General features: G+C 46.7%; 1 protein-coding gene across 3 annotated transcripts in view; it reads left to right on the forward strand.

The window, feature by feature from the left end:
- ARMC2 (armadillo repeat containing 2) overlaps nt 1–13,213 on the forward strand; it is a 100,369-nt gene that overhangs the window by 72,978 nt on the left and 14,178 nt on the right. For all 3 annotated transcript variants that reach the window (XM_034668953.1, XM_034668954.1, XM_034668955.1), the window contains one exon: nt 10,408–10,723. In XM_034668953.1, coding sequence (XP_034524844.1) covers nt 10,408–10,723 — 316 coding nt within the window. The remainder of the gene's footprint in view (nt 1–10,407; nt 10,724–13,213) is intronic.

The raw sequence follows: 13,213 nt of genomic DNA on the forward strand, positions 1-13,213 counted from the left end.
AGCAGGGAAATTGTTCAGGCTACAAGGAAGTAGTTATGTGTCCCAACTACTTCCTGAAATCATTAACCAAAAGCTCCATACTCCATAGATCTTTGTAAGTATTTCTTTCGTGATTCCCCAAATGGTTATTTTTTTGTATAGCTGCCTCACCCACTACTGGGAATTCCTGAAGGACACCGGCCTCGTTTTGATAAACCTGAGATGATGCTTGGCGTAGTAGATGCATGATAAAGTGCTGAAAGAATGAATTTTGAGTATTTGAAATGCTTTGGAATCTGTAAAGCATTATAAAATATTTCTTCTAGTATCTTAATACTTCTTCCTTAAGTATTTACTTTCACTTTCCTAGTTTGGAGGAGGAAATAATAATATTTTTTCCCACATTTTTCACATTGGTGAACTGCCATATGCAAGAGTAAAACAGAAGTAGTGGATTTTAAATTACTTCAGATCAGCATAGCATCTGAGGTTCATGTTCCCAAGTGGCCAGCTGAATATGATTTGTATTTCCTCTCTTTTAGAAATAAAAGGAAATCCTGAAATCCCACACCATGCATGTTCTGCTGGGAGTGTATTAATCTGCAGTGGCTAAAAACTGCCACACCTGAGATTTATTTGGATGTTGAGGCTTTGAACTAATCTTTGGAAAACCCACCAACCCTCCAGCAATTTATAGAATTATTGCTTCCTATAATTATTTTTGTTTCTAAAAATCCAAGACTAAGTTGGGATGTAGACATGTATACTTTGGAAGATTGGTAGTCTCTTAATATACATAGCTATCACCAAGCAATTAAACAGGCAGAAAGAGTCTCTGTACCTTATCTTTGTTCCGAGAGGTCAGTATGAACTTTGTCTTAAAAGTCTTGAGGGCTACACTGGGAATCAGCAGAGATTTCATTTTTCTGAGATTCATTTTTAAATCAAATCATGTTCATGGCTAAGCATATTTTCAAAGAATACAGAAACAAAAACCTCAAAAAAAAAAAAAAAGGAAAAGGAAGGAAAAAGGAAAACCCCTACACACACCTCTTTAGTGATTTTATCAAGCTGGTGAGGCACGTCGCAGGAAACCGTGCCTGCCACCTCTATGGTCCACCAACGGGGAAATTCTGTTTTGACCCAGGTAGTGCCAGGGCTGACAGCTACAGGGAGGAGTAGAATATTTCCTCACTTATCTGCTGTTTTTCCCACTGAAGGGAAAAAGAAAGAAAGAGAGAAAGAGAGGAAGAAAGAAGGAAAGGAAGAAAAGGAAGGAAGGAAGGAAGGGAGGAATTATATGAGAAAATGCCAAAAGTAAAAAAAAAAAAAAAGAATTCCCCTCGCCCACTTTTTTTACATTATTCATATTCATCTCTTGTCAAGGTAAAGTCTGACTTCTCCATGTAAGAATGGGTAAACAGACAGTAGGTCTTAAGGTGGGGAGATTTCTGATTCTTTCTTGATTTAAATCAGTAGTAGCTCCTGAACTTGGCTGGTCATCAGAATCACCTGGGGAGCTTTAAAAACACAGGTTCTCAGCCCCCACCTTTGGAGATGCTGATTCTGGTCTGGAATGGGGCCCAAGAACCTCTTTTTAGAGGCTCCTGAAGTGATCGAAATGCATAGCAGCTTTGGGACCCTGTGGTATAAATCCTTAAGGTGGTTCCTTAAAACAATTTTCTCCAACATTGATTGCGGAGGATTTCTATAAAATCTCAAGAGATTTTAAAGTGATGAATCAAATCAGCCACACAGGGTCAGTCTTTCTCTGCAGGCCTGTGGCTGACAGTGAATCTCCCTTCCAAAGTGGAGCCAAACTAGCAAGACAAAGCAGGTGTTGGTGTAGGTTTCCCCAGCGAGCGTGACAACCCGAGCGGTGACAACCATGCCTTTTGCTTTTTGCACCAAGAACTGAAGGTTTTCTTAGCTAGAGAAAATGAGAGGGCTTATTAGACTCTTCCATGAATTTTTTTCCACCAGACTTACGTTAAAACAATTGCCTAGTCCTGGATAAAAGAAAACAAACAAAAAAGGAGTCGTGGGAGCACACCCAGTGATAACATTGATAATGCTTTATAACGCAGCGTTCACATTGGTGAGGCTTCAGGCGTGGGTTGGAAGGAACCGCTTGGGAGAGGCAAGTTCAGGCTTTTTACTGCAGGACCCTCAGAATGGCCTCAATCTGAAATAACTAGATAAACCATGAGTTATTGATTGCAGTTCGTGAAATCACCCCCAAATTTTATTGTTCAAGTAATCACCAAATATTCCTGCCGATGTGCTGCTTTGGGAAAGTTCAGTATAGACCCATATCTGAACGTGGTAAGTTTGCAACAGATACATTTGAGGAAGATTAGTGCATATACAAACAATGGCCCAGCCCTCTTTGCACAGAGCCCTCCAGTGAGGTGGGCCTGTTTGTGGCTGATGCTTGTGGTCCCAGCCAGGGTTTCTGGTTTATCAACAGTCTCAGAGAAAAGGAATCCACTCCTCCCAGCTCTTACAAAGGACTTCCTCAGGGAGAACAAGGGAAACTTCTTTGGCTCCTGTCTAAGGAGGTTAATTAGCCCAAGATCCATGGTACAACTAATAACCAGTTCCCACACACACACACACACACATGCACACACACACACACACACACACAGACCAAAACACAACATTTCGGTCAGCTTGATGCAGTTTGAAAGCTAAACTCTAGCATTGGGTAGAACATCTATTACAAATGCTAACCAAAATTCGATCAAATGACAAATCTCATTTAAGAAATGTGCACATATTGTATGCTTTATGGTGTAAACTACATTTGGTACAAGCCAAATGTACAAACAGATGGGCCTCGTAATGCAGGAATGAGCAGGGTCGATATCATCCTTGCAAATCAGGGCCTGCCTTAGGAGGTGCCTCTGACGTCAGCGTGGCTGCATTTAGCATCTCCACAAAATATGTTTGGGTTTGTTTTCTGGAAGAACATGAAGGGCTTTTCCCCATTTCTTCTGTAAATATCTATTGGGCAGGAGATCCGGTGAAATGCCTCAAATAAGCTTTGTAAGATGGGCAATATTTTACAAAGGTCCTGGTCCAAAAAGATCCACCTTTATCTACATTCCCATCACTTGAACCCATCGAGCAGCTGCCTGCTAACCCTCCCCATTTTTAGATACGGTCAGTTTCTTGTTTTTTTTAAAACAGAACTTCCAGAGGCGAGACCATCAGCAGAGCATTCGCAGACACTGTCTGGGAATTGCCTGACGTGTCCTTGCTTGTGCTGTTTTCAAAGTCATGCCTCCCTCATTCCATTTAGATGCCTGTTCGGGTAAGCGATCATGTTCGGCCACGTACGCACAGTGGGCACCATCTGATTTGGAATGCTTAGAAATCGTCGTGTCGACAGCGAGACCTGGAATGTCTGAAGAGTGTGGGCTGAAAGCACAAACGTCTGCCGTCTTTCTAGCTGTGTGACAGTCCAGAGGGAACGTGACCCCTCTCTCCCCTCCATCTGGTGCCGGGCCGGTGCGGATTGGTTAGGAAGGCACCTCCACCCCTTCCCCTGGAGCCTTTATATGGCAACTTGGCTCCCAGCTTGCCCTCTGCCTCCTGCCTGGCAGGAGCGTGCCCTGTGGCTCTCTTCCCAGCCCCTCGTCAGGCACATTCCCAGTGGGTACTGCTAGCATTTGGCTGAGCTCGCTCCTTTTTTCAGCCTTGGCCTTGGTCTGCACCCCTGACCGGGTGGGTGGCACAATAAGCCCTCAGCTCGTTCATTCTTTCCAGCGCCTGCTGCTTTGCCCTTGTGGAACTGGCTCTTCCCCCGCTCAGCACAGAACCTGAACGCCTGATTTATGTCTGTGGACTTAAAAAAGAACAGAGCACAGTGAAATTCTAGCCTTGCCTGGTGCTTTGGTGTGACGGCCACATCCAGAGGCACGCAGTTGGTGCTCAATGAATGGCCGCTGACGGAATGGATAGATGAGGCATCGAGTGTACTCTCTTCTGATTTTTAAATGACCTTCCACTTAGATTCTGGGTTCAGCCTCCAGTATCTTAGATTCTCCCATCTTCTTGCATGGTTCGGCACTTCTGCAAAATGTTGACCCACTTTCAGGACCCTAAGGTTAATTAGCATTTTTGCCGTAGTGCAGTCTGACTTCCACGTGGGTAAAACTGATCTGTTCTTCAAGTCACCTGTAAGTTCGACCAGTGTTGAGGTGTCATTTGAGGGTGGGAAGTTGGGTATGTGTTGCAAATTGCAGATCCCAATTCAGCTCTCAGATCCACTCTGCATAAGACGTTTCTACCCAAATTTTAAATGGGCCATCTTGAAAATCTTTCTAAAATGTTTTCTTTACTTGATCAAGTAGTTCTCTCCTAAGTAAGTGGAGTCTGCTGAATGTGGTTTATTCTTTTTGTGATAGTTTGATATGGTTCCTTCCCTATGGTCAACATTATGCACACCAGTTATTTTAAGGCCCGGTGGGAAGGGTGTGGGCCTCGAGGAGGACCGTGTTCGCTTTGGCTGACTGTGGGCAGGAGTAACCATGTGAGGTCATGCGAAACTGGTCACACGGGCCGGACGGGGCATCAGACGCTGGCTTTGACATTTACTAGGCAGTGGATATGTTTGAGCTGAGCTTCAGGAAGCGGTGTTAATGTCGGTCACAGAGGGGGAGTCCATCAAGGGTCTGTGGCAGGAGTCTACAGCCAGGCCCCTGGAGCAGGCATGGGAGGGAGGGGTAGGGGGAGGCTTTGAGACGGCAGAGCAAAGGGAACTCGGGGACTGGTTGATGAGGGGAGTGAGGAATCACAGATGCCTGTGGGGCCAAGTCAGGGGGATCGGACAGGTGAGGGGGACGGGGTAGGAGGAGAGGGGCTGAAGGAGTTTGGGAATCGTCTGTAAGCACAGATGGTCCCAGTCCTGCCCCTTCTCACCAGGACTGGACTTTGGGCTCGGCGAGCTCCGTGAAGCCTGAGTCTCCACGTCTCTGAGTAGAAGGAAAGCCTCCTTCGCCGATGTGAGGCCAATCTCTCTCACACCAACACCCCGCTGCTGCTGGAGCTTGCCAGCAGTTCAGCCGTGTCGGCTCCATGCTTCGTGCCAGTTAAAGCAATTTCATTTACAGCAGCACAGGGCCTATCGAGACTGAGCCCCGTTCGTGGTTGCGAGGGCATGACATACTTGAAACTAAAGAGAATACCCCGCAGGCAGTGACTGGAAGGCACACTGGAGGTCAGGCGTCTTGCAGTAGGCGTACCTATTGGTCTGAGCCCTGGCTGGTCCTAGCTGTTGCTGGGCCCATTCCATTTTTATGCAAAATGAGAAAGTCCGTAGGAACTGGTTACACCAGACTGCTTTCTTGAAACAAAAAATCTTCTCTCCTGATTCATCTTCATTTTGCCGTTTCAAAATCCATAGCTGTGGTATGAATCTGCAACCTTGGGTTAAACTGACTAAAGATGCTCTAAAAGTTCAGGGTTGATTTGTGGGTGGTTCTCAGATGCTGTCTGAGAACCAGGGAGAGAACCTGTATCTCGAAGGAGACTTGTATACTGATACAATGATTTTCTGCCATGGATTCAATCCATGGACTCTACAAATTGATAATTTTGGCCTTTGTCTAATTTTTCACATCTTTATAGAATATTTAATGAAGTGGCACCCTGTGGGCTTGAGAAGGACTGGGTTGTGGGACAATACATTACCTCTCTATGACACTGTCCGAGGCAGTCCTCTGCACATTGCGGACCACCCATGGCCAGCCAAGCGGCATCCCGCGGCCCTCTTGCTCCGCTGGCGCTCTCAGGATTCCAGATGAGTCAAGACAAGCACCACCTCTGCTAGCCTCCTGGGAGACTGCTTCTATTTTGGCCTAGTCCATGTTTCCTAGATTTACAGAGAATACATTTGAGAAAGGTGGGGTGAGAGGGGATGAAAAGCTGCCTTAGCCAACCCTGAGAAAGAGGACAGACACAGCATAGCAGTTGCTGGAAGCTTGGTGCCGTGAGCCGCGCAATCTGCCATCCCCATTTGTCGATCTCGCATGCCATCCTTCAGTTGGCAGCACGGCTGCCAGGAACCACCCCCTCCTTTTTCCATCTGAAGGCAGGGAAAGAGGTTTGGTGGCAGCGTTAACTCTTCCTGCCCTGAAGTCTAGAGTTTCTCCTTCCCACGCGGGGCTCGATAATCTGTGCCATGTTAGGGTCCACACAGATACTACAATCAAAGAATTTTAGAAGTTGAAGGGGCTGAGGGAATTTTTCAAAGGAGAAAAGCAGGACTTAGTCTCCCCCAGATTAGACCACATGTGACAGTGGACAGAGTTCCTTTGAATTTGGAAGGACAGTGATCTCTACGGAAAGCTGCCTTTTTCTCCAGCCTGGGATGATGTGGTCTGAATACTCCTGGCAAGTCAGCAATGATGGGCAGAGACGGCACAGGGCCCGAGACACCTGCTGGTTCTACGAAGGAGGAGAACAAACACGGGGAGGCAGAGGTGAAGTAGCAAGGCCTGGGAAGAGGGAGAAGAGAGAAGAAATAGTCCAGCATCCTTCCAAAGACAGCTGTGACATTTTACGGGGTAAACGGAGTAGCCTGATAGGACTTAGGAAAAAGAATACAACTCCTTTTTAAATTTGTTAAGAAGTCGTTCAGAATCACATAGAATGTCTTCCCCGTTTTGCTTACCGTGCTTCTGAGGAGATGGGAGAGGCACACTATCCGGGGAACAGTGTCAAGTCCAGAAACATCGACGGGGCTACTGTCAAGTGCAGGAGGGAGGTGACCACCTGGATTGTAGAGCTTGGAACAGCTGTGTTCAGATGAAAGGACTACAAGTTATCACTTTAAATGAATTAATTTGTGTATCTAAATGCTTGGAACAGTGCCTAGCTCATCACAAATGATGTGTGTTCATGGCTGCTGCTGCTACCATCATGGCTGACTGGTACTCATTTTTCAGAGGTAGAACTCACGTGGCGTGCCTTTAATCAGAAATCATACACCAAAGTTGATGCAAAAAGCTCCTGTTCCTCAGCTTAGATAATATAAAATGGAATATCCTTTGAGGAACCTAATTCTCAGAAACACCCTCTGTCCGGTTTGGAAAATGTCCTGTTCTTCTGTTGGGTGTGGCCAGGGTGGAGGCGTGCTTTCCTTCCAGAACCCAGGGAGGAGCCTCTGCTATTAGGAATTATGTGAAGTAACCACTGGTTTTACGTGAAGTGATGGGTATTGTAATGAAATTGTGTTGCTTGTGTTAGATGTAAGACCCACAGACTTCAGCTTTTTTAGGGAACCATCTGGTGATCAGAGACAGACAAAGTGACCCCAGTTCCGAGGAAGGGGACTGTCCCAGGTACTCTTTCTCAAGACCCACTGCTTTCTACTGGCCAACCCACCCTATCCTCCCCTCCAGAGAGCTGTATTTCACACCTTTTTCAAGGTGGAATTCAAATCCATTGGAGGTAATTTTGCTGACCACCCCCCCCACACACACACACACTTACTGTTCCCTGGGCATCCTTTCATACAAACTTCTCCAAGACCATCGGGTCTGTCCTACACAGTTTAATGCTACTAAAGTGTTATTGATAGTACATGAAAATGGTTCAGATAGTGCCCGAATCATTCCTCATGATTTGTGCTTTCCCCGTTCTGTCTGTTTGCCCTCACGATACAGTATTTTCTCCATTCTACAAATGAGTTAATGGACGCACGGAGAGGCTAAGTGAAGTCACATGTATGAACCAGACCGCCTGGCTCTCAAGCTGGGGATCCTAATCCCTTTCCGTGTCTGGCTTCCTGGTTGGCCCTCTTCGTCTTTGCTCTTATCCCACATATGTTAGCCTCGTCTTCACAAATAGACTAGAAGCTTTTCAGAGCCCCTTGTCTCATATTGTTCCTGTGAGTGTATTCTCCCAGGCCCCCAGCATTCAGACTTATCTATGGACTGGCATTCGGGCTCCCGGCAGCCCAGGAGCGGGTTCTCCCAACTGGATGACTGGCTGCCATTGGTTGCGTGCTGAGCGGAGGTGTTTCCCAGTGTGACCTCTCTCCTGGACCAGCTCCAGTACTTGCTGGCGTGTTAGCCTCCGACTTTCTTCATGTTGACAAATGGTTCCCAGCTGCACAAGCAGCGGCCTCGCTTCTTCTCGGCCAGTGCCAGGGAAAACTTTTCTTTCAAAAACAAGCAGCAACAAGTCGGTGTTGGCCAAGTAGCCCCAGGCAAATCCAGAAGTCTTGTCCTTTGTCTGTGACCCTCCACTCTCTGCCACACACGGTTCCTGTGCTTCCCGCCCTCACTCCCAGGTCCCAGCTAGACCTGGCTCCCCATTATAACAGGTCCAGGCCTTTGCCCTTTGTCCCCTTTGGTTAAGGCTGCTAATTACTACAGATCTGATAAAGCCGGTTTACTGGGAATCCCTCCTGGTGACATATTTGCATTTTATTTTTTATTTACTTTTTTGGGGAAAGATTTAATTTATTTATTTGAGAGAGAGCCTGCCTGCAAGTGGGGAGGAGAAGGGAGAGGGACAAGCGGACTCTGAGCTGAGTGCAGAGCCCGACTCCCGGGTTCAAACTCAAGACCCTGAGATTAGGACCTGAGCCAAAATCAAAAGTCAGAGGCTTAACAGGCTGAGGGACCCAGGCACCCCACATATTTGCATTTTAAAAGGAGATAATTCCTTAAGTGCTCTCCAAAAGTCCAGGCAAAGGCGATCCTACAGGACAGGCCCTGTGGGAGGCAGGGCTTGGCTATAGAAAGGACTCCAGCTCAGGGGGAATCTGGGTTCAAACCCTGCCTCACTCCTCACTAGCTGTGTGACAAGGCAGCTTCTACAAACCCCAGTGTCTTGTCTGTCAAATTGCACAGCGCCTGGCACAATGAGAGTTAGCACCCAGATCAGTTACAGCTCTTCCGTGAGTGTCCTTTAAAGTCTCTTCCTCCCAGAGGAATTCCCTCATCATCGGTGGGTAGGGGGGAAGGCCAACTGTACTCCTTTGTCTGTTGTTGTAGAATTAAGAACGGAGTTGTTTTTGTATCCTGTTTAGTTGTAAATTGTTCTCAGCTTGGGATTTCTAGAAACATTTATTTATTGTGAAATATAGCTGATATGCAGGAAAGTACATAAAACACACAAGCACAATTTAGCAAATCATGATAAAGGTGTCACCCACGTAACCACTACCCTGGTTGAGAAAGAAAAGAACTGCTTTAAAGTGGTATATTTGGGGTGCCTGGGTGGCACAGCGGTTGAGCGTCTGCCTTCGGCTCAGGGCGTGATCCCGGCGTTATGGGATCGAGCCACATCAGGCTCCTCTGCTATGAGCCTGCTTCTTCCTCTCCCACTCCCCCTGCTTGTGTTCCCTCTCTCGCTGGCTGTCTCTCTCTCTGTCAAATAAATAAATAAAATCTTTTAAAAAAAATAATGTGGTATATTTGTGTAACACAGTGATTCTCAACTGGGGGTGATTTTGCCCCCAGGACATTTAAACCTTTTTGGTTGTGGGGCGCCTGCCTGGCTCAGCTGGTAGAGCATGCAGTTCTTGATCTCGGGGTTGTGAGTTCAAGCCCCATGTTGGGTGTGAAGCCTTCTTAAAAAAAATGGTTAAACCTTCTTGGTCGTGACTTCTGGGGAGGCGCTACTGGCATCTCTAGTAGGGGCCAGGAATACTGGTGCTAAACACAGCCCCCACAGCAAAGATTATCCTACCTCAGAAGTCTCCGGAGCCCCAGCTGGAGAAGCCTCCCTTAATCTGAGGAACCCTTGTGGGAACACCCGATATTTAGAAACACAATGCTTCAGTCGGAGGTGGACCTTTTTTTTTTTTCCAAAGATTTTATTTATTTATTCGACAGAGATAGAGACAGCCAGCGAGAGAGAGAACACAAGCAGGGGGAGTGGGAGAGGAAGAAGCAGGCTCATAGCGGAGGAGCCTGATGTGGGGCTCGATCCCATAACGCCGGGATCACGCCCTGAGCCGAAGGCAGACGCTCAACCGCTGTGCCACCCAGGCGCCCCAGGAGGTGGACTCTTGGGGAAAGAATTGGGTGTTCAAGAAACCTGTTAGTGTCATAACTTAGATTTACATAACACCTTGTCAGTAATCTTATCCCACTCAACTAATTGTTCTCTGGGGGATTAAAAAAAAAAAAAAAAAGGCCAGCCAGAATTTCAGATGAAGGATCTGAAGTTAATAGCCCTTGCTAATAGCATCCCTCAGTTTGTATTCTTTCATTGTTGCCAAATGCTTTTAATCTCCTCCGTCAATTTGCACCAATCTTGGGAATCAAATGCTAGACAAGTTAGTAGAAGCCAGATGTGTTCCATTCTACTATTAATTAACTCGTGAATAAATTAAATACTGTACTCTTTTGCACGACTCTTCCCGGCCCCTGTGCACTTGTAACCGTCTTCCCTTTACTGCAGGATTTAGTCGTCCGTATTGTCTTTATCCTCGGCAACCTGACAGCGAAAAATAACCAGGCTCGCGAACAGTTTTCCAAAGAGAAAGGGAGCATCCCGACCCTGCTGTCATTGTTCCATACGTTCTACCAACTGGACCAGTGTGCGGAGAAGCGGGCGGCAGGAGCGGAGCAGCGCCAGGCGCCGAGGCCGCGGGCCCAGGCGGAGGACGTGCTCATCAAGCTGACCCGCGTGCTCGCCAACTTAGCCATCCACCCTGGCATCGGCCCAGCGCTGGCCGCCAGCCCGCGCGCCGTGGGCCTGCTGCTCGCCACGCTGGGTAAGGCCCGCGCCGGCCGGCTGCTGCCTGCAGGGGGCGCAGTCCCGTGACACCCTGCCGCCCGCCCCCCCACCCCGCCCCGGTGAGGGTTTCAGGGGCGCAATGGGCTCACTTGAGTGAGCCTTCTCAGCTGCACGCAGGAAAATTCCTCTTCTGTTCAGAACTGCCCCCAAAGTAATTCATATATATATGTATGTATACATATATATACATGTTTTAAATTTTATAAATTTATAATGTATACATATGTATACATACATATATGTTTTAAATTTGAAAATCCAGATTTAAAAGAATATATTAAAATATATTTTTTCATACATATACATATATATGTATGAAAAGGAAAGAAAAAAAAGAAAAAATAGTTACTAAAACCCACTGAAGTATACACCTTGAAAAGGGTGAATTTTATGGTCTGTGGATTTTATCACAATTAAAAAAAAAAAAGTGTACCGATCAACTTGCCAGAAATTGGCCAAACTAAGCACAAAGAGTTTAAAATCCTTAATTTTTCCTGGGTTAGTCCACATGATGAGAGGGTATCTTTTTCTTTTACAGGTTTTTACAGTATCTGTAATTATGGTCCCCAGTTGTTCAGGTCCCCTTTCCCCCCGTTATTCGCCACTGCACTGTTCCATAACAAACTACCACAGACTGGGTGGCTTAAACCACAGAAATTTGTTTCTCGTGGTTCTGGAGGCTGGAAGCCCAAGGTCGGGGACCGGCCAGTGGGGTCTGGGATGAGAGCTGTCCTCTGGACTTGCAGACAGCTGCCTTCTCACCAGGTCATCACATGGCGGTTCCTCTGAGCGTGCCCTCAGGGAGAGAGAGGTTGGTCTCTCTCTCTCTTTCTCTTCTTCTAAGACCACCAGTTCTATCGGATAAGAACTCTACCCTGACCACCTCATCTAACTTTCCCCCCTAAAACCCCTGTCCCCAGTTACAATCACGTTGGAGGTTAGGGCTTCCACAAATGAATTTGGGGGAGGGGACACAATTCAGTCAATAATATTCTGCTCCTGCCCCCCCCCAAATTCATGTCCTTCTCACATGCAAAACACACTTATTCCATCTCAATAGCTTCAAAAATTTTAACTCATTCCAGCATCAACTCTAAAGTTTAAGGATCAACATCTCATTGAAATATCATCTAAATCAGATACTGTGAGACTCAAGATACCATACATCCTGAGGAAGAATTCCTCTCCTGTGAACCTGTGAAACCGGACAGATTACATGCTTCCGAAATACAGGGGTGGGGCAGCCCTAGGATAGACATTCCCATTCCAAAGGGAGAAAGAGGGAAAAAGGAAAAGGTGGCACTTCCCAGGCAAGTCTACAAGCTAGCAAGGTGAATTCCACCTTATTTTAAGACTTGAAAGCAATCGTCTTTGGTTCAGTGCTCTGCCTTCCTGATCGACCCACTGGGGCAGTGGTCTGGCTTCCACCTCTCTGTCAGTTAGGGTGCCGGGGCTCTGCAGGTTGGTCTTGTCCTCAGGGCTTGTGGGGCGCCGGCGGGGGGGGGAAATGTCTGGCCTGTTGAAACCGAGGCGGTGGCCCTGGTGATCTCTCACTCACCTTTGGGGTCATTTCCACTCCTCTGTAAAAATAATGCCCCCTCACAGCTCAATAGCTCTCTTCTCCTGATCTGTACACGCAAGGATAGCCTTCCTGTCTCAGAGCTTTCCGTTCAAACTGGCAGTGTTTCTGCTCATAGAATCACAGAAACTCTGTATTGAATGATATTCCAAATGCACGCTTGGTTCTCTCTAGCACATGCTTTCTCACTTTTTGCCATAGGGTAGACTGAAAATTTTCCAGATCTTCAGGTTCCAGTTCCTTTTGCTTAACGATTCTTTCTTCAGGGGCGCCTGGGTGGCTTAGTCATTAAGCGTCTGCCTTTGGTTCAGGGCGTGATCCCAGAGTCCTGGGATCGAGCCCCACATCAGGCTCCTCTGCTGGGAGCCTGCTTCTTCCTCTCCCACTCCCCCTGCCTGTGTTCCTTCTCTCACTGGCTGTCTCTCTCTCTCTATCAAATAAATAAATTTTAAAAATCTTTGAAAAAAAAAACCCAAAAAACAATTCTTTCTTCAATTCATCTCTCTCCTCATATTTTACTATAGTGTCAGGAGAAGCCAAGCCACACCTCAAACACTTTTGCTTAGAAATCTCAGCTAAATACCCAATATTGTTGCTTGCAAATTCTAACTTTCACAAAACGCTAGACGCATAGTTCAGCCAAGTTCTTTGCCACCTTACAACGATCACATTTCCTGCAGTTTCCAGTAAGCTGTTCCTCATTTCCATCTGAGACCTCACCAGAGTGGCCTTTATGTCCATATTTCTACCAACATTCTGTTCATGACTATGGATGTGTTCCCTAAGAAGATGGAAGCTTTCTCTCCTGCTCTCTTTTTTTTCTAAGCCCTCACCTGAATTGTCTCTAAAATTTCATATTTCTAGCATGTACATCAGACTCCTCCAGCT

This window comes from Ailuropoda melanoleuca, chromosome 10, assembly GCF_002007445.2.
Source record: "Ailuropoda melanoleuca isolate Jingjing chromosome 10, ASM200744v2, whole genome shotgun sequence".
NCBI lineage: Eukaryota > Metazoa > Chordata > Mammalia > Carnivora > Ursidae > Ailuropoda > Ailuropoda melanoleuca.